The sequence below is a fragment of the Leptonychotes weddellii genome, chromosome 10 (assembly GCF_054177405.1).
Source record: "Leptonychotes weddellii isolate Sample4059 chromosome 10, ASM5417740v2, whole genome shotgun sequence".
In the NCBI taxonomy this organism is placed as follows: domain Eukaryota; kingdom Metazoa; phylum Chordata; class Mammalia; order Carnivora; family Phocidae; genus Leptonychotes; species Leptonychotes weddellii.
In genome coordinates this window covers 46,326,788-46,347,593 of record NC_138378.1, presented here as the reverse complement: position 1 = coordinate 46,347,593, position 20,806 = coordinate 46,326,788, and the positions used below count along the sequence as shown (strand labels likewise).

The 20,806-nt window shown below is 46.8% G+C and overlaps 1 protein-coding gene across 1 annotated transcript in view; it reads right to left on the bottom strand.

Moving 5' to 3' along the window:
• The window catches only part of UXS1 (UDP-glucuronate decarboxylase 1), an 84,287-nt gene that overhangs the window by 24,883 nt on the left and 38,598 nt on the right, over nucleotides 1-20,806 (bottom strand). The window contains exons 2-4 of the mRNA XM_081833313.1: nucleotides 8,569-8,673; nucleotides 5,574-5,633; nucleotides 2,765-2,886 (exon numbers count right to left, since the gene is read on the bottom strand). Coding sequence (XP_081689439.1) covers nucleotides 2,765-2,886; nucleotides 5,574-5,633; nucleotides 8,569-8,673 — 287 coding nt within the window. The remainder of the gene's footprint in view (nucleotides 1-2,764; nucleotides 2,887-5,573; nucleotides 5,634-8,568; nucleotides 8,674-20,806) is intronic.

Here is a 20,806-nt window from a genome sequence, read left to right as displayed (position 1 = left end):
CCTTATTTTTGTGTCTAGATGGGATTACGGATAACAACTTTTCTTCCTTCCTGCTCGTCTGTGTTTTCTTATTTTCTGTTCCTGGCCATGCATCCTGCCAGAGCAGGAACACAAACACCTCTCCACCACAGGAAATGCACCCATGTTTCTTCCTCCTCAGCAAGGATCCAAACTAAGGAGGGAGACAGAACCCCAAGGGGGCCCGGTCTTGGACCCATGGCTCTCCCTGCAAGGGAGCAGAGTATTTGTGAGATGAACACCAGGGGAGGGACGGTGTGAAGCCCATGCTGGGCCCTCCTCACAGGCCTCTCAGAACTCGGGCACCGCCCTTGGCCACGCTCTCCCCACATCAAGAGGCATAAGCTCCACTCGTCTGCCGGGCGGCCACCAGAACCGGACATGACCCTGCCCTCCACGGGCGCGGTCCCTCCCTGACCTCAGGCCATCCAGAAGGAGCAGGAGCAGTGCTATGGAGCAAGGGGCTTGCATCACATCTGCTCCTAAGTCCCAGCTTGCCACAAGGGGCAGGTGGTATTCCCAGACAACAGTGACTGTAACACTCCCCCAGGCAGACAGGAGTCCTTGAGCAGGTGCGCTAAGCAATGTGATGAGCCCAGACGAATCTACAGACTACTGGGTGCAATTAGCCTAGACCCCAGGCTTCTCAAAAAGCACAGAGCCCTTCTTCCACAAGGCCTTCCCAAACCTAGTGCCGTGACAGGAAGCGATCCATACACTGTTCCCACATGTAGAGCCCTCAGCGTCCCAGGGAGAAGCACACTATTAACTTGACCACCAGTGTGACTCCTCCATCCCCGCAGCGATCGTCTGTTAGGGCCTCCTGTGTGTGCAACACAAGCCAGACATCCCACGGCAAAGGCAGCTTTCCCGTGAGTGACTGTCCCTCACAAGGAAGGCCCCTGCTATGCAGGGACACCCTCCTGTCAGGGCTCTTATCAGGGACACTTAGGCACAGATCAACTGTACACACAAGGGGCTGCTAATGGGAACATGACTTCGCAGTTTTCAGAGCAATGCTACCCATGCCATTAACCTCCCAAGACCTCTGTGGACGGAAATGTAAATGCTGACAGATCCAGATTTTTCTAGATGCTATATTCCTGAGCTCATGAGCCGGATGACATGTAGAGATGCAGTGCTAGTTTGTGTTTGAAAAGAGCACCCTGGCTATGGCTAGTGCCTCGGTGTGTATCACCGTTCGGGGCATACAGTCAGTGCTCAACGAATGCTGGCTACAGTATTACTAAATACTACAATTATCATGAGGTCATACCTTGAGGAAGTAGGTATTACCTAGAGACTCACTAGACTCATTTAATAAAAACCAAGAGTTCAATTAAAATGTCCTATTTGCCCACCAGCTTTAACCTATATAAAAACTCACTAAGAAATACCACAAGACTGAAAGCACAAGCCAACAGTTGAGAAACACGACAGTCTTCAAACTTATTATGCAATAAAATGCAACACGTGCCCCTCAAGCACTCAGGTTAGTCTTCTCAAGTACCAACATATCCAGAGGTTGTTCTCTGTATCTGGTAGACCGTCCTAAATTGTGGAGTCAAGTATTCTGGACTTGACTTGAAGTCCTATAAAGATAGGTCCTTTCCAGAACTCATTTACGTTTCTTAAAATGAATGGATAATATGAGTCAATTGCTCAAAGTAGCTTAGAAAGCAATCAGTGTTTCCTCTGAGAAAGAAGACAGAATAAATAAATACCTCCATCAGCACAGTATTCTATGGGTCTTTAATGTTGGTATTTCATTAAAGACATGAGGAAAAAAGCTCCTGACAACTCTCTTCTGCGAAAAAAAGATGCTCAGGGACACTCAGTGGTAGGCACGTTGACACGCCTCTTCCGTCATGCAAAACATGACCATCTGAGCTCACCGGCAGGCAGGATCCTCGGCCTCAGAATGCTGCTCTCAGGGACAGACATCCAAGTCTCTTAAGTCCTCGGAGCATAGGCCACATCAGCTGACTCCAGTCTGCAATGATTTGCCCCCATGCCCTCCCTCCTCTACCAGAGGGCACGTCCGTGAGGATGTCAGAAAGCTGGTCCAAGCTCAGAGACAGTGACCGCAGCCTAGCTGGGCCCTCGCCTAGAGTCACAGTGCTGTGACAGATGGGTCACAGGTTCAAGGCACACAGAGGCAGAGCCAGGGTGGGAACCCAGACCCTCCACCTCTCAAGTCTCACGGGCTCCTTCTGCTACAGTATGCAGGTGAGCAGATCCGCAACATGACGTCATCCATGGGAGAAGCCCCCAGTGTGGCAATGAATAATTAAGAAATCAGGAAATAGTAAATAACTATAAATAACAATTCCTAAAAAGTTTCAAATTAAAACAATCAAATTCATTTTTATACCTATTAAGTAACTCAAAGTAAAAATAATAATAATAATAATAAAGTTCACTGATTTGGAGGCTTCAGGAAAACAGAAGCACTTACTAACTGCTGGTGAGCAATCAGGCAATAGAGAAATGTACCGTTAATAGCCATGCAACAGCATTCCACACTGGAGCATTTATCTCCAGGAAATCGTTTTTAAAAAAGGACATACACAGGAAAAGCTGTTGATAATACTATTAATTTATAGTAGTGGGAAACTAAGCTTCTCCAGTAGCCACTGTCGGGCAAACTTAATCACGGCATTTCACTCCTGTATGGCGCTCTGCATTTGATGGAACGGGTGTTCTGCGCATCTACACCCCAAGCCCCCAGCACGCGGCTCCATACCTGCTTCATGTAGGCATAGCACATGGTCTCGGCAACGCGCTTCCCTTCATCGTAGCAGGCTCGGGGTCCTATTGGATTCACATGGCCCCAGTATTCCTCACTCTGAGGGTGGACTTCAGGATCTAGGAGTGTGGGAAAGTGAGACTGTGTGTTCATCAAGTTCATATGCATTCTGAATGATGAATATTTATGATGCACAAGACTGCTCTAGAAAGACCAAGGTAAACATTTACAAATGGGGAGATACCTATCAATGTGGCACAGTCCATTCTCCCCAGTTCCAGAGGGATGCACTCTTCTTACCTCCCGTATTAAGTAAAGACAGTGTTTTACAGGGAAAAAAATAACTTATAAGACCAAGGTCACTCAATTGCAAGTCTCCCCTCTCCCCCGTAAATTGTTCTTAACATTTAATTATACAAACTATAATTAAATGTAATCTATGTGAAGGAATATATGGTTCCACTTTATAAAATAAGCATAGTAAAGCATGTACTTACTGAAATAATTGTAAGAGCATCTCTGTGGAACACGTGGACTTTCCCATGTGCCAACAACATGAGAACAAACTTGAGGAGCTCACTGAGAACCTCACTGAGACGATCAGTACCCTGGTCTGTGTAGGCAGAAGGACAGAGTGTCCTAAGGCAAATGACTGCTTGACCCTTTAGCACACATTTTATATTCCCAATTCCTGCTTTTCTCGTGTGTAAATCAATCACATTTTAAGATGTGCCAAGGGGACAGACTATTTAAAGAAACCTAGTAACAAATGCTTTCGTAACACAAGTATATTTTTGAAATGTGAATTAAAACCTTATGTATATGGTACATACAGCCATAGTATAAAATGTATAAATCTTTGCCAAGAAATCTGAACAATGTACAGGAGCTCTATGTTATAAATTCAGTTCTTGCTTATCTTAAAGCCAAAATCTGACTTCAGCTCATGGGGACAATGGGACCCACGCAGCTCAGAGACATGAATACACAGGTGCCGAAGCCGGCCGGCCCCCTTCAGGAGGCTGGCACTCCCCTGCAGTGTGATGGAATCAAGGCACAGACTCAGACCTCTCTAGCCACTGCTGTGGTTTAAAATTCTCTTAAAAGGGGGGCATAGTTTTACTGCAGGATGAGAGAAAAGGTCTATGGCGAATATTCCCTGAGAGAAGAAAACCAGTGACTTAATTTCACACAGATGTAACAATCGAGAGACCTTTTTTGGGGATTTTTGACAAGAGCTGGGCCACCTAGACTCCAGAGAGACTGTCATAAATTGAGCAAATGGCAAGAAAGAGAAGATCGGGCATACCCCTGACTCTGCTCCTTGATGGGCACCCCTGGGCTGAGGTGTCCAGATGCCCAAGGTTCAAGACACGGCTTTATAAAGTCCCCACACCTTGTCGTTAAAAAAGATCTAGAGTCGAAAGTGATTTCCAATTAGTCTTCCCTTCTCGGTATGTTGCGAGGGTAACCCACCAATCACCCCTCCACGAAGCATCCGTTTACTGCAGTGATCAAACACCGGAGCCAGCCAGTTACACCCTGATGTCATTTAAGAACCCTAAGGAACATGAGGTGTCATCAAATATGCAGATAATAAATGAGGCAACGGAGGAAGAAGGCTGGACAGGGAAAACATGTCATTGTGCCCTCTTGGACCAATAAGAGGAGTACCTTTATATTTGAGACGTTTAAAAAGCTTTAGCCCTTTGAACTGTATCAACACCACTCCTCTTGTCACACAGAAAGCAAAGGGGAATCATCCAATGCCCTATAAAGGGAAACGTACTGATCCCTTGGTAAGTCTTGCTACGGAAAGGACAGGAAGGAGAAATGCAAGTCCACTCAATGCCCGTTCCAAAAGCAACTGGCCAAACAGGTTGGCAGTGGACGCTTTTAACTGCCAAGATTTCAAAGTGGATTGTGCTCCACCTTTTCACAGGGATTACAGAGAACAGAACTGCATTTAGAATTTGTTTCTATTTTTTTTTCACTTGGTTCCCTTATTTAAAAAAAAAAAACCACACACATCTCTTCCTATTTTGCCCCGTGACTTCCTCATTTCTTCGTCCAAAACAGTAATGTGCAGTAGACAAATTACACCATGTCAGAGTCCAGATTCTGCTGCTTCAACTGAGCAGTTCTCCACAAACCTGCACAAGCCTGCACTGGTTGGTTTGGGGCCGAAAAGAAATCAATGTGAACTGAACCACAGCCCTCACCCCACTCCGAATGCTGACTGCCTTCAAGGCCTCGACGGGGGTGAAGTGCTGCAGGTTGGCAAAACAGGCTCAGGAGTTTTCTGGCACTACCTACTTAAGATTCTTCCAGAAATCATTATACAACAGGTGAGGCAATCAGCACCTATCTCTTTGCCAAGCGAGCAAAGGCCAAGCTCTGCGATCTCGGTGGGTCAGGCTCACTGCACCCACTGCTCACACTGAAGAATAACATGGACCAGCTAAAAAAAGTGGCAAAAGAAATCCCTGACCAATGATCTCTGGGGTCCTTTCATAGCAGGATGGAAAAAATACTTCCATGGGTTTGTCCGAGGTGGGGCTTACTGGCCAGGTGACAGGACACGGTCCTCCAAGAGCGTTCTTCAGCAGGAGGAAAGGGGTTCGGCCCACTGAGAGCAGACATGGATGGCTGAGCCGGGAAGGCTCTCTGCTGCCTCGCACACAAACAGGGAGAGCAAGGTGGGGCCTTCTTACAGTGGAATCCTGGACTCATTTTTGCTTCCTTCTTCACCTAAGACAGTCCCATGGGCCCAGAGCCAGTGCCCTGTGGGCCCCCCGCCACTCACCTCCATACACCTCCGAGGTGGAGGCCAGCAGCAGACGAGCACCAACTCGCTTGGCAAGTCCTGCAGAAAGCAAAGATAGGATCAGAGAAGCTGTTAGCTTCAGGGAAATGAGGAGATGACATGTGCATGCCCATTTTTGTAGCCAATTTATGAAATTTTTTAGTATGAATCATCTCTGATCATTTGTGCACAGTGAACCATCCACTCACACTGCCATCTATGCTGGAACAAAAATAAAAACAAAACCAGAAAGAAAAACACAAATGAACCCTCGGAAGCACAGTATTCAGTCCGATACTGATAAGTGGAGGCAGGGGCAAATGGAGAGTCTGTTAGTTTGGGAAGGTGGATTCAGGGTTACCGCTGGTAGGCAGAGGCAAGGCCGTTTGCACCCTCACTTCCACTATCCCCCCCACAAGCCGGTCCACCTGCCACTTCCTCAACACGCCACCTGGCGTTCCGAGTGTGCCTGAGCCAGTCTCCCCGGCAGGGCCCCTCCACCCTGTCCTCCTGCCTCCTTGAGGCTCAGTTTCAACAGCCCCTTCTCCAAAGAAAGTCACCACATTCCTGTGTCCAGCTCTGAACCGTGTCCTGCATAAGCCCCCTGCAGGTAGAACAGGCTAGAACATCGTGCTCTATGGTGGTCATATGAGTAGGCAAAGTCCTCCAGACACAAACTCCCAGCGTTAAGCAGTTCCTCAGAGGCTCACAGCAGCCCTGAGCCAGAGAAACCCACTGCCCTTCGCTTAACCCAGGGTCTCCCGAATGTACTCCCTCACGGAGCCTTTGTGCACAGACATCACCAGACCGAGGGGCCAGCTGTGCCGTGCACCGAGGTGCCCGTGAAGTGCATGTACACACCACCTGCAGACGCTTCTAGGGGCGGCCGGCGACCTAGAAAGGCCCCAGTGTGCGGGGCCTGGGGGAGGGGGGGTGTGGGAGCACCGGGGGAGGGAAGCAGGGAGCTGTGAAGAGGGAAGATGAGCAACAAGAACAAGAGAATCAGGCTCCAAACAGTAAGGATGTGGAGATCATCTGTGCAAATGCCACAGTGCAGTGGAACAAAAAATGTTAGAGGGACATAGCAGAATATGGAACTTACGGGCTTTATAACTTATACCACAATGATAGTAGTTTCAAAAGGAAGGATCCCGAGCTGGTTTGTTTTTTTGTAATAAACTTTTAAGACAACTGTAGATTTACATGCAGTTGTACAAAGTAATACAGAGGAACCCTGTGTACCGTTTACCAAGTTCCTCCCGACAGTAAAACCCTGCAAACTAGAGTACGACATCACAAGCAGGACAGTGACACGGATACACTCAGGACATAGAACATCTGCATCATCACAAAGACCCCTCAGTGGGGGAGCCAGGGGAGCCCATGTGCGCTGCTCGAGTGCCCAGGTGTTTATGCAGAGACTGGACAAAGAAGTCTCATCCTGAAGAAGCCGAGCACAGGCCCAGAGAAGGGGGGAGCCACAGACAGGGAAGGGCCCCACCTGGAAGGGGCTGTGTGGGGTTTGCTGCATCTTGTCTCAAGTGCAGAATGATTAATGACAGCACCTCTCTCTGTTCAGAATACGAAGTCCCGCTTAGGGTCTCTGTCGCCTAGCAACTCTCCCTCCACTTCGGGTTTTGTCCTTGTCGTTCCTGAAAGGAGTTTACCCTTCCTTCCAGACTTCCAGGTCCAATCTCAGCCATGGCTCAAGGGTCCCTTCCGCCTGGAACTCTAACAGCTTTCACTGGAACAATCCCTTCCTCCTCGGTGTCACTGGTGCCTGGCCCATATATCACCTCCTCCAGGGAACGCCAAGGCCAAGCTCCCTGCCAGAAGAGCCTGAGGATGAGCCTAATCTGAGGGCAGGACAGTGCCTTGGGCACAGTGACTGCACCATGAATGCTATCTTCTGAAACAGCCTGGGCTTCGTGGCTTTTCCCCAGTTGTATCTAGCTTGATACGAAGGAGGCAGCCGGGGAAGCAGAGAGAGCATGGGCAGGGGCAGGAGCTGATGGCGGCAAGAACAGGCAGCAAGCAGCTCTACCAACATCTCACCTCGGAGCAAAGTGGGGACTCTGTTTCATCTGGTGGCCAGGGCATGGGTTGCAACAAAGAGGAGAACAAATGCCCTTTCTAGACTAGGAGAATGAATCATTTCACTTCACACGGAGCTTGACCCCCCAGAATGTTTAGTCTGAGAGATCCGAAAACCAATCTCCGGCTGCCCTTTCAATCCCTTGTCTCCAAGCTTCCCCAAATTAAAATTTAGTGCTATATTTACCAAAATCCATTCATAGAAGCTGTTTTAAATGTTCCCATAATTAAATCCATTTTTCACTTGACATTTTAAAAAGTGGTTCCTTTTTTCTACTTTGCAACTAATCAAACCCCTAGTTTTTGAAACCCGTGTCAAACTTCAGGTGTCTCTAATTTAAGCATTAATATGTACATGTCACCCACAGCTATAAATCTGAGGCATGTTGTTTGTGAACGTGCACGGCTGGCCACCTTTACCGGTGTTCACGCTGTCACCTTTCACCTTCAAAGTGAATACCACAGTTCAGTCTAGACTCAGGTACTCAGCTTGGACAACCCCATCAGGTCAGCTGGTCTTCTGCTCCTCCCAGGAGCGCTCCTGACAGGTCGGTGTGTGCAGTCCACACAAACCCAACCCTGGATCAGAGTCGCCAGTGCCTCTTCCAGCCCAGAGGCACACACACACCATGTCACAGGGGAAAGGGAAGAAGGATGCGTGGTCACAGTGACGGGTGGTCACTCCCAGGGGATTTAACTGAGGCAATGCAGACCCGTTACTATGACTGTGTCCCCTGTGAAAACTGATGGCTCATAAACGCACTCTGAAAGAGCATGGACAGGGGATGAAGGAGGGGTCTAAAGACCAAGATCAAACTCTAACAGAATGTTAATGACCTATGCCTGGAATTGTCTAGAACATTCCTAGCAACAGCTGCGAAATAAGGAAAGGACAACTTACCCAGCATGTTTAGTGTCCCAATTGTATTGGTCTTCAGGGTCTTGATGGGGTTATACATATAGTTTGGAGGGGAGGCTGGAGAGGCCAGGTGGTATATCTGGTCAACTAAAGGAGACAAAAATGGAAGTATGTAATTTCCAAGGAAAACACTAAAAACATTCTGAACTCCTAAGAATCAGGCTGTATGATAAAGGCATTTCTATATCTTTCACTGAAGTTCCAGTTGTTACTCCTTTATTCTTCATAAAAACAAATTTGCTTTTGCATTTAGAAGAACTTTAAACAAAAACAGCAAGTCTAACTATCAGGGCCTGTTATCCTCTAATCAGAGGCAATCTGATTACCGAGTTGACTGTTTCTGAGATCTGTCCCAGATACGGCATGCAAATCAGAAGGAAGACCGATTTTTCAGACACTGAATGAAGCATGACTATCTAAAGCAAGCAAGGTTTTTAATTTGTAAAACCAATCTGACATAAAAGCATTAAAATATGCTTTACTTGCTTTGTTTTCACATATTTTGTGTACATAAAACCAGACCCTGAGATGACAGTCGGAGGGTCGCTTTTGTTTGTTTTTGTTGACTGATTATTTATTGAGGATCTGCTCAGTGGCTCATGAGCAAAACGACACACTGGAAACCAAGGTTAGTAACAAGATTTCAGTCATCAAATGCCTATCTCAGGGAGGACACAGGCGGAGATACAAAGACCAACTGCCAGCTCTGGAGTATGCTGGTCTGATGAAGGAGACTGAGCGAGGGGTCTGGCCTCTAGGTGGACCTGGCTGTGCAGAGAGATGGGCTAGGAGTTCATTCACGCTCGGGCTACTTGGGAATGAGGGTGCTGTGCACCAGGGATAGGAAAGGACAAGAATTTCTGCTGAGGCTCTGAAAGATCTAAGTGACAAGTTCGATATGGTGACAGCGTATGAGACTTTAAATACCAGGGTAGAGTCTGAACTTGCGCCGATAATGAAGACCGTGGAGTTCTGAGCAGGAGACATTTTGAGGACACAGATTTTCACACCGAACACTAAGCAGCTGATAATGCATTATAATTACTACCATAATTTTGAGGGTAAAGTACCATTATTTCTGTTCTACACAAGAGATTAAGAAGCTTGCTGGTGAAGCAGCTGAATAATGACAATGCCAGGATCTGAACCCAGTTCAATATAAATCCAAACCCAGAGCTTTTTGAGCATTATATGGTACTGTTGTCAGTTCAGCTAGAGTCAGGAGAGTGGTTTTTAAATCTTTTTTTTTTTTTTTAAGATTTTATTTATTTATTTGACAGAGAGAGACACGGCGAGAGAGGGAACACAAGCAGGGGGAGTGGGAGAGGGAGAAGCAGGCATCCTGCTGAGCAGGTAGCCCGATGTGGGGCTCGATCCCAGGACCCTGGGATCAAGACCTGAGCCGAAGGCAGACGCTTAACCGACTGAGCCACCCAGGCGCCCCAGGAGAGTGGTTTTTAAAGCCGTGAATGGCAAAACAACTGGGTTCTGCACAACTCCCCTCGTGCACAGGCGTCCGCTGTGACATTACCATCCCCAACCCTTGCTCTCCAGGGTCAGGGAGCACCAGCCACACAGCAGAGAGGCCCCGGGGAAGCAACGTCTCCCTGTGAAATAGCAGTGATGAAGAAGCACGTATCCCAAGGCCATCCCTGCAGACAACCAAGTCTGTCCAGTGCCGTCCCACTTCAGCTCCGGGTGAGAGAAAATATCATCACCATCATGGGGGATCCAAGACGCTGCTGCCAAAGTGAACCCTCCCTGTACACAGCTTCAGCCCCCAAGCAAGAAGGCCTGCGGGGACCTCCCTGGCCTCTCACCCTCTTCCCAACCAGGGACCATTGCTCTCTTTTAGGTAACAGCACATTAAGGGCTGGGTTTCAGAAATGACAGGCAAAACAGGCCAATGGGGAAAAACTGTCCTCATGGTGAATTCTACAATATAACTTTCTAGAAAACATCCCTTCCCACCCAAAAATGCCCAACCTCCCCACCCACATCCACTCACTACTCATCTCCCACTGAAAATCTCCTGTCATGCCCAGGATGGCATGGGAATCACCGCAGTGCCTTCTGGGGGCCGGGGTGACTTCTGAACACACTCTCCCACCCAGGGGTGAGAGCCGGGTGACAGGTTCTTATCTTCAGAAGAGGGACAGAAGTGGTGACTCCACACAAGTGCATGATATTCTAGGCTGTGAACTTGGTCTCCACCTTAATTCACCCTAATTATCTCAGTCTTTCAAACCCAACACAACTGGGAGGCTCAGTTCACATGAGCCACTAAGACTAGGAGAAGGGGGAAGCCAGATGGTTCTATGCAGATAGTATCTTTGGGAAGGGGTTCTAGGAACTGCACAGGCTCATGGAACACCTGGTAATGGTTTTTCCTATACAGTGACCATACCTCAAGGGAGGCAAGAACAACCTGTAAAAGACTAGCTCTCATCTTCTGGATATTTATTTATGAGACTTTTTTGGCTAAGACTATTCAGGCCAACTCCTGAAGTGATTGTTTTAAAAAGTCTTCTTATTTTAAAAATACTTCTGCAACACCATCACTATCAAAACTTCAACAGTGATTTTTGCAGAAACAGAAGAAAAAAAAATCCTCCTGAAATCCGTACATAATTTCAAGGGACCCTGACTAGCCAAAACAATTTTGAAAAAGAACAAAGTGGGAAGACTTACATTTTCTATTTCAAAACAATACAAAGCTACAGTAATCAAAGCAGTGTGTTACTGGCATAAAGACAGACACACAGACCAGTGGAAAAGGATATGGAGTCTAGAAATAAATCCTGTGTACATGGTTCAGTGATCTTCAACAAGGATACCAAGCCACTCAGTGAAGAAACGACAGCGTCTTTAACAAACGGTGCTGGGAAAACTGACTATCTACACGCAAAAGAATGAAGTTGCATCCTTATCTTACACTACATACAAAAATTATCTTAGAACAAACAAAAAAAACAAAACGTAACACCTAAAACAATAAAACTCTGAGAAGAAAACAGGGAAAAAGCTGCAGGACCTTAGATTTGGCAAAGATTTCTTGGATGTGACATCAAAAGCAAAGGCAACAAAGGCAAAAATAGAAAAATGGAACCACGTCAAATTTAATTACTTTTCTGACAGCATCAAAGGACCCAATCAACAGTAAGAAGGCAAACTACACAACGGGAGAAAATATTTACAAGTCATATATATGAAAAGGTGTTAATATCTAGAATATATAAGGAGCTCCTATAAATCAACAACAGAATCGAGTAACTCAAAAAATGGCAAGGCACTTGAATGAACAATTCTCCAAAGATGACATACAAATAGCCAACAAGCACATGGAAAGAAGTTCAACATCACTAATCATCAGAGAAAGGCAAATCAAAACTACAATGAGGTATCACATCACACCCATTAGGATGGCTACTATTAAGGAAAAAAAAAAGGAAACCGAAAATAGCAGGTGCTATAGAGGATGTGGAGAAAGTGGAACTTTGGCGCACTTTGGTAGTGATACAAAATGGTGCAGTCACTATGGAAAACAGCGTGATGATTCCTCAAAGTATACAAACAGAATTAACATAAGAGCAGGAATCCCACTTCTGGGTATATACTCCCAAGAACTGAAAGCGGGGTCTCAAGGAGATATTGGCACACCCATGTTCATAGGAGCACTGTCCACAACAGCCACCTAGTGGAAGCAACCCAACCGTCCAGGGACAGATGAACAGATAAACAAAATACAGTGCGTGTGCGCGTGCACACACACACACACACACACGGAGAAATGTTATCCAACCTTAAAATGAAAAAAAAAAATTCTGTCACATACTACAACAGGGAGGTACTTTGAGGACATTACCCTAAGTGAAATAATCCAGTCACAGAAAGACAAATCCTGTAGGACTCCACTTATATGAGGTACCTAGGGTCATCAAACTCAGAGACATAAGGTAGATCAATGGTTCCAGGGCCTGGGGGAGGAGCATTATTGTTCAATGGGTAAAGAGTTCCAGTTTTGCAGGTGAAAAAGTTCTGGGGATCTGTTCTAACACAGTATGTTTACCACTCCTGCCTAGTACCCTTGAAAATGGTCAGGATGGCAAAAAAACAAAGTAAGATACTCATGAGCAGTAAAAGCAAATGAAAAGAGTATTAGCGGAAAAAGGGTGTAACTTTTACTAAGGCTGAAGTCAAAATGAATGCTTTGGGTTTATATATTTGTTCTCCTCCCTTTCTCTACCCTGGGAATATAAGAGCTAAAATCAGGCTCCTGAGCCACTGCCACTCACTCAAGATTCCCAATTAATCCTTGCTATACAGCAGTTACCCAGTGAAGCTTTTGAATGAGGGATACCTGGACCCCTGGCATCCAGATGCAGACACTCCAGGTGGATATATTTATGTACATATATATATACACACACTCATATACATATACAGATGTACATATACACCACACAAACACACTTTTAAAGCCACATCTGAAAACTACTGATTTAAAAAGCACCCACGCTTTTGAAAGACTAATCTTTCTTCAAGAGAACTAAGAAAACCCCAAACCTTTTGAAATTGTTTAGTCTTAACATGCAAATTCATTAAGAGGAACATCCTGTGAATGCTTTCTGACCGCGCCCCCCCAAGTTATTCTGAGTTGATAAACAGCTACAAATAAAAAGCAAACAAAAAGTTTATTATGTGAAGTATAAGTTAACAAGCCAGGTCTCACAGAATGCCATCCTTCTTAGGCTGTTTTACCCTTTGCAGCCTACAGACAGGACTGGTAAGAGCACGCGTCCGTCCCTGCTCACCTGTTTCAGAGCTCAAGGACTGCAGGTGTGTGCAGCAGACCACCAACTCCACACGCACGTGCTGCACCTCCTCCCTGGAACACACCTCATCACACTCCAGTGCCACTCTAGAGCAGGAGGGGGCCAGACCCACCAAGGAATAAATCTGGCCAGGCCTTCAGAGCTGAGCGCCACCCAGGAGAGCACACGCCAGTGTGCCTGGCCCCTGGAGCTAGCGCCCTTCAGATACCCGCTCACGAAGGTGCCGCCACCACGTGCTTCCCAAAGACCATTTAAATCAAGGGTATGGGTCGTGATCTCACAGAATAAATCATTTAGCACTGTTTTTACTCTTGAGGTGACAACATCTACAGCGAAGAAAGTCTTTCAGTGCATCAGAGACTAGAGAAAAGGGGGTCCTGAGAGTTCGTCCCTCGTAAGTCTGACATCAAGCAAAAGACGAGAACATTGCCAACCCGCTCCCTGTCTCCTTCACGTATGCAGGAGCCCACGCTTTCTCCCTCGAGGCTCAAGTCATATGTCAGTTTGTGTGGGGAGCCCTCTTGAACACCCTGGTCAGGGACAATCACCCTCCCTGCCTGCTGCCCATGCCACCGGTTAATTACTGCATTCTGCCCTGTCCAGAGCTTCCCGCACGTCCTCTTCACCAGATGAAAAGTCCCTGAGAACAAGCGATCCTTCTTCCTTAGGCTCTCCACACAGCTTTGCTCTCGGCAGGAGGGTGCCCCCACCTTGTTACCTATGCGCACACACAAATGCAGATTCCCAGGCAGATCTAATGCATCAGAAGGGCTAGATGGGCCTGGGGATCTGTGATGGAAAACCAATTCCCCACCATGACTGGGGCCAGTTTGGGAACTGTGCTCACTAAAAGTGAGCTGAGTGAAGAGATGAGCCATAGACTGGGGCGTCTTCATCTAAAAAGCTATTCCATCTGGTTTGTTGGTGTTTTCACGTCTGGGGTTCAGCTTGACTGCAGCTTCCTGGTCATCCCACCTGGAAAGGCTAAGGTGTGCCCTAAAAACTATGTCCACTGATGCATGGTGTTTAAGAAGAACCTGAAGTCTTACGAAATCAGTATTTCCAACAGCTCTTCTTTCCCATGAGAATGTGTTCTGCTGGGCGTGTTAGTGACAGTGACTCCGGTTTCCATACTAAAAAGGCTACTGAGTAATTATTTGGGTAAGGAATTGTGAAGAGGAGAGCAGGGGGGTAATTTTAGAATAAGCGTAAATAATCAGAATGAGAAGTGCTACAAAAATACTGAATAATATTAACAGAGCAGCAAAGTTAACCCTTACAGCCCAGGGGGGAAGGAAGCCTTCAAACGATGTAAATTGCATCGTAAAACACGTACACCAAAAATGAGCATTACATTCAAAATCTAAGCTGAAGGGACGGAGAGGAAGAAAACAGGAGAAAAGAAAGGCAGGGCCATTCATTCGCGGGAGCTGCACCTCTCAATGTGACCACCAGGTGACCCCTCCTGTGATCCCGAAACATTTACAAGGGCCATGCGCTGTAATCATGGCCAGAAAAATAGCCTAAGCAAGGAGCCCTAAAAGAGCTCAAATTAATGATCAAGGAAGGGAAACAGTAAAGCAAACTAGTGTTTTCCTTTTTTGCAGAATTTCCTTAAATAGGTCCAAAACAGCCTTCCTGCTAGAACACAGGGAGTTATTTTTATGCTGGGAAAAGGATGGGCAAGGGGTGGGGTAGAACTGAGGCGTGCTCAGCCCCACCATGAATTCTTTTTTTTTTTTAAAGATTTTATTTATTTATTTGACAGAGAGAGATAGCGAGAGCAGGAACACAAGCAGGGGGAGTGGGAGAGCGAGAAGCAGGCTTCCTGCCGAGCAGGGAGCCTGATGTGGGACTCGATCCCAGGACCCTGGGATCATGACCTGAGCCGAAGGCAGACACTTAACGACTGAGCCACCCAGGTGCCCCATGAATTCAATTCTTAAAACAACGACCCTGCAGCTACACTAGCCACAAACCAACTTCCCACAGGTCTTCACTGTGCCTGAAAAACACACAGATGATACATAAATATAAAAGGAAACGGTGTCAAAATTGAACAACTCAAGATCACCCAAAATTATTGTTCAGACTCCATCAAAAAAATCAAGTGTAGGGGCACCTGGAAGGCTCAGCCTATTAAGCGTCTGCCTTTGGCTCAGGTCATGACCTCGCGGTTCTGGGATTGAGTCCTGCATCGGGCTCCTTGATCAGCAGGGAGCCTGCTTCTCCCTCTGCCTCCGCCCCTCCCCCTGCTTGTGCCCACCCCCATAAATAACATCTTTAAAAAATTAAAATTAAAATAAAAAAAAAATCAAGTGTAATCTCCTACCAAAGGGGAAATCCACATAAAAGCCAACTGAATGTTTACATCTCCCCGATTTTTTTTTTATTTTAAATATAAGTTCCTATGTCCAACTGCTTCCCTGTGCCAGAGCCACACCTTACTGAACTAGTAAGATACCCATCAAGGAGTTGCACCCTGAAGCTTTGAAAAAACTATAAAATAAAACAAAAGGTTGGTTCTTGCTGTGAATCTGTGGGATTATTTAGCATATAGTGAAATCCCAGCATAAAGATACTCCTGTTTATCCACGTTCTTTCCCCTCGGTCCAGACCAGAGCCCTGGCATAAATACTGCACAAGATGTCCCTCTCTGCCACATGGAATGTGTGATCTTAACCCTTGCCCCCCAACACCGGTATTTATGGACAACAGGATTTAAGGAGATATAGGACTTTTCAGTGTAAAGGCCAAACTTCTCTTGGCACAAAGAACTGAAAGAGTAAAAGAATGGGATTTTTTACCTTGATTTCATATCAAATAATATTGACTTTATGCAAAGGGAAGACTGTACATGCCAGAGGTCTGGCTCAGCCCCAGGATCAAAAGTTCCGGTCAGCGCTGCCGCCTGTCAATTTCCTGCCACAGCTGGCAGCCGCCCTCATCCCCCTTGGAACCCCCCTCAAGTGCTCAGGGGTCACCATGATAACACTGTGGCGAGAAAGCACCTATAGGCCAGAGCCTCACTGCAGGAGTTCCCCACGGCTCCAAGTTCAACAGAGTGGGGGATCTTGGATCTGCTGCCTCTGCATTTTATGTTTACATTTGCAACAAAAACTGAATGGGATAAAAAAAATTCTAAATTATAATCCAACAAAAATCTTGGAATCAGAATAGCACTCCTCAAATACCTACATCAACACGGACCCAGCGCTCTTGGCAAACACAGTTTCCATCCCCCATTCATGGTCAACTCCAGGCCATCTGGGTGTGACAGTCCAGCCTCTCCTGTATTCCCTGGCTTGGCGCCTGCCCCTCCTCACCTTGCACAGGATCCCTGCACCTGGGAAACGGGGGGGGTCACAGGACTCCACGCGCTGGTTCCCTCACCTGCACACGTGAATAACAACTGCCTACCTCACCCATACGCTGAAAGAATTAAGTCTGTTAATTATACACAGTGATTAGAACAGTGCCTGGAACACAGTGGGTATTCATGAGGTGTTTACGATTGTCATTTTCTGCTTTCACTCTCCTGGACCTCTTACTCACGGGTACCGCATGTTCCAGGAGCGGGCTCCCCATGATGCAATGAGTATCTCATCTTTTTCTGTCCTCTACAGAAATGTTGCTTTCAAGATTCCTGCTTCTGCAGATGGTGGACAAGTAAACTGGGACAGCTTTTGGGAGGGGCCCAGGCTGTATACACCGGGAGCCTGGACATGAGTCTAAGGAAATGGCGGGCGGCTTCTCAAGGAGGGGTCATCATTGCCCATACTTACAAACTCCCCAGATGGCCCACAGCACCAATAATAAAACTATATTATATTCATAGGGAAAGTGCTAATAAAATAACCTCCTGAACACAAATCTTAGCCTAGCCTACGTTACATGTGCTCAGAACACCTACATTAGCCCATAGTTGTGCAAAATCCTCCAACACAAAGCCTACTTTGTGATAAAGTGCTGACTGTCTCAAGCACCTTACTGAGTACTGTACTGAAAGTGAAAGTGGAAGGGTAGTCTGGGTATGGAATGCTTGTACATTTATTGGTTGCTGACCCTTGTGATTGCTGGCTGACTGGGAGCCGCGGCCACTGCCCAGCATCACAAAAGGACAGGACTGCACGTCCCTAGCCCAGAAAAAGATCCAGATTAAAAATTCGAAGTATGGGGTACCTGCGTGGCCCACTCGGTTAAGCATCTGCCTTCGGCTCAGGTCATGATCCCGGAGTCCCGTGTCCGGCTCCCTGCTCAGCAGGGAGTCTGCTTCTCCCTCTCCCTCCGCTCCTCCCCCTCTCAAATAAATAAAATCTTTAAAAAAAATTCAAAGTTCGTTTCCACTGAATGTGTACTATTATCACACCACTGTAAAGTCAGAAAATGCTTTAAGCTGACCAACGTAAGTCAGGGATTGGCTAGACCTCCATCCTCCTCCAGTAGAGTCAGCTCTGTTCTGAAAAAGCCTCCAGGGTCAGTGCTCCTGTCCTATGCATCCCTAATCCTTGCTTCTGCGATCACACGGCTCTTTCTCTAGACATGCTCCCTTCTCAGGGAGCCTGCCTGGGGCCAACACCCGCCCACCAGAGCTCCAGGCTGGAACGAGGGGCTGCCCAACGCTGAGCCTCCTCTCCACCATCTCCGTGGCCTGGCATCTCCCTCACAAAACCCGAACACACCCCGTAACCCCCCAACCCTGGCTCATCTGAAACTTCCCTGTGCCCTTAATATATGGGTTGGAAGAATTAACTTGACTCCTTCCTGAGATTCACCGTCTGAAACTTCAATGTCTCCTCTGGTAAAAATCCAGAGTTCTCTTGAAGCAATATACAGCCAGACTCAGTTACTTCAGGGAGTATTACAATTCCCTCCAAAGCAGCGATATTCCTTCTCTACAGAGTAGCCCAGACAACGCAGAGGCCTCTAACAGAACCCCTATGACACCAGCACTGCTGGCCTTCATCAGTTTTACAATTCATGACCACGTGACCACCCCCGCACTCCACCGTACTGCACCCTCAGCCCCGACCCCGGGGGGTGGCAATCACTTTCCCCCTTCCCAATGCTGCCACCACGTTCTGAGTGCAGACAACAGTTAATTTCCCACAACAGTGAATCGCTAATGCCTCTGCTTCTGAAACAATGGTTACACTCTGAAAATAACAAGAGGAGGAAATCTGTGCTGAAGGAAAATTAATGAAGCTCTGCTAGGACACTGCCAAATTAAGTGACACCACTGTTCCCCCGTTACAACCCAAACAACTTGCCAGCCCCGGAAAAACAAATAAACTAAAACAAATTCCGCAAAATGCTTTTCAGAGCTGAAGAACATTCCTGGTATGGTGTCAATACCACATCAAGTGGAGTTTCTTTTACTCAGAAGAAGGTACTCAAAAGGAGAGTTATGTATTGAACGCTGGGTGTGCATACTTTGTAATACATTCTCCTGCACACAGGAGAATAATTCTATCACATCAACAGGACACATTAACTTGTTCATTGCTGCTAAAAGTCCGCCGTACACATTACACCAAATGGTAATCCCACTTAGTATGAGCGCAGGCTGTAACATTCGATCAGAGGAAAAACTAACGTGGAAGTAAATTATGGCAGGCACTGTAAGCACAGGCGAGGACAGGTCACTCAAGGGTGCCCTAAATCATGTCATCCTTTGTGTGACAACGCAACACCAAGGGGAGGGGGCAAATCAAACTGAGTTCATCTGGTTAAATTCACGCTGTGTCTGGCTTGCAGTGGGGAGGATTACTACCTCTGAGACGCACAAGTGCACCCACAAGCAGGATCCAATGATGGATGCTCTTCTCCCTGGACGGGGCTCAGAATCAGGTGGGCACTGTGGGGGCAGAAGGACTGAGGAGATGGGGAGGTTGGGGAGCAGGTGGGGGACTATCACGGGCACGTATAAGAATCTTACGCTACGGTTGGAGAAAGTGAAAAAAAAAAACAGGCTTTAGACTGTGGGGGTGGAGAAATGTCTTCTGCTCTCCCTCACGGGTGCCACTCCCACTGCAGCAAATGGCAGAAGTGTGAACCCTTTCTTGTGGGAGTCCATTCGGTGCATTCATGAGTGTCCTCCACATGGAGTCTACAGTCAGTACTGGGAGAAATGGTCTCCAGTAGTTCTGGTGTCAAAGCTCAGAGGCAAAGCAGATAATTTACTTACCAACATACCGTTTTTACTAAGTTTTGGTAGTACTGAAATTATGTGATCTATAGTTTCATTTCACAAATGTTTACTGCCATGTGCAAAAAAAGGGGAAAGAGGAATAATAATAGCAGCTACTATTTGGAGAGCACTTGCGAGGCGCCAGCCCCTGTGCCAAGCCCTGCAGTTTTGTACTGATGCCCTAACAAACTTAGAGGCTAAAAAAAAAAATGCCCACTTATAATCTACCGGGTCTGTGGGTCAGAAGCCAGGCGCGGTGTGGCTCAGCTGGTTCTCTCTCTGCCCTCACAGGCTGAAATCAGGTGTCAGCAGGGCTGCGTTCCTGCCATCAGTGGGTGAGTCAAGCTGTTGGCAAAATTCAGTCGCATGAGGCTGCAGCACTGAGGTCCCCATCTCCCTGCTGGCTGTGGGCTGGGAGCTCCCAGAGGCTGGCCGCAGGCTCTGGTTCAAGGCCGCCTTCTGAGCCAGCAGCCGTGGGTCAAGTCCCCCTGACCTCCCCAGTGCCTGTCTCTCGGAAGCATCCCTTCTACTAGATCTCTCCAACTAGCTCCTCCACCTACTGCTGCCGCTGCTTTTCAAACTCACGTGATTATGTGGGCCCACCCACATAACCCCAGGGAATCTCGGTGTCTTACTGATACCAGCTGATTCACGACTGCAGCATGCAGACTCTCACACTTTGCAGTTCTGCCTGTGAGCGCCCGCCCTATCACGCGCATTACCTCAATTAACCCTCACAGCAAACCCACGATCAGGTCCATGGGGAACGTGAGCCTATTTATCTATTACCTGGATCATCTAGTTCACTTCACAAACTACAGCCTAACCCCAAAATAAATCCCCGATAGATTAAATAATTACATGTTTTAAAAAAACAACAGCAAAAAAGTCACACAAACAAAAAACACCATGGCTGAATATTTCTCTATTCTTGGACACTTAGAACATAAAAGAAATAGAACAACAAAGGGGGAAAATAAACAGATGAGACTGTAATTATAAAATTTCAGTGGAATTAAAAGGCAAAAGCCAGATTCAGGGGGACGGGCAAATGTTTTTTTTTTTTTTTTTTCACAGTTTTTTTTTTTTATTCTTATGTTAATCCCCATACATTACATCATTAGTTCTAGATGAAGTGTTCCATGATTCATTGTTCGTGCACAACACCCAGTGCTCCATGCAGAACGTGCCCTCC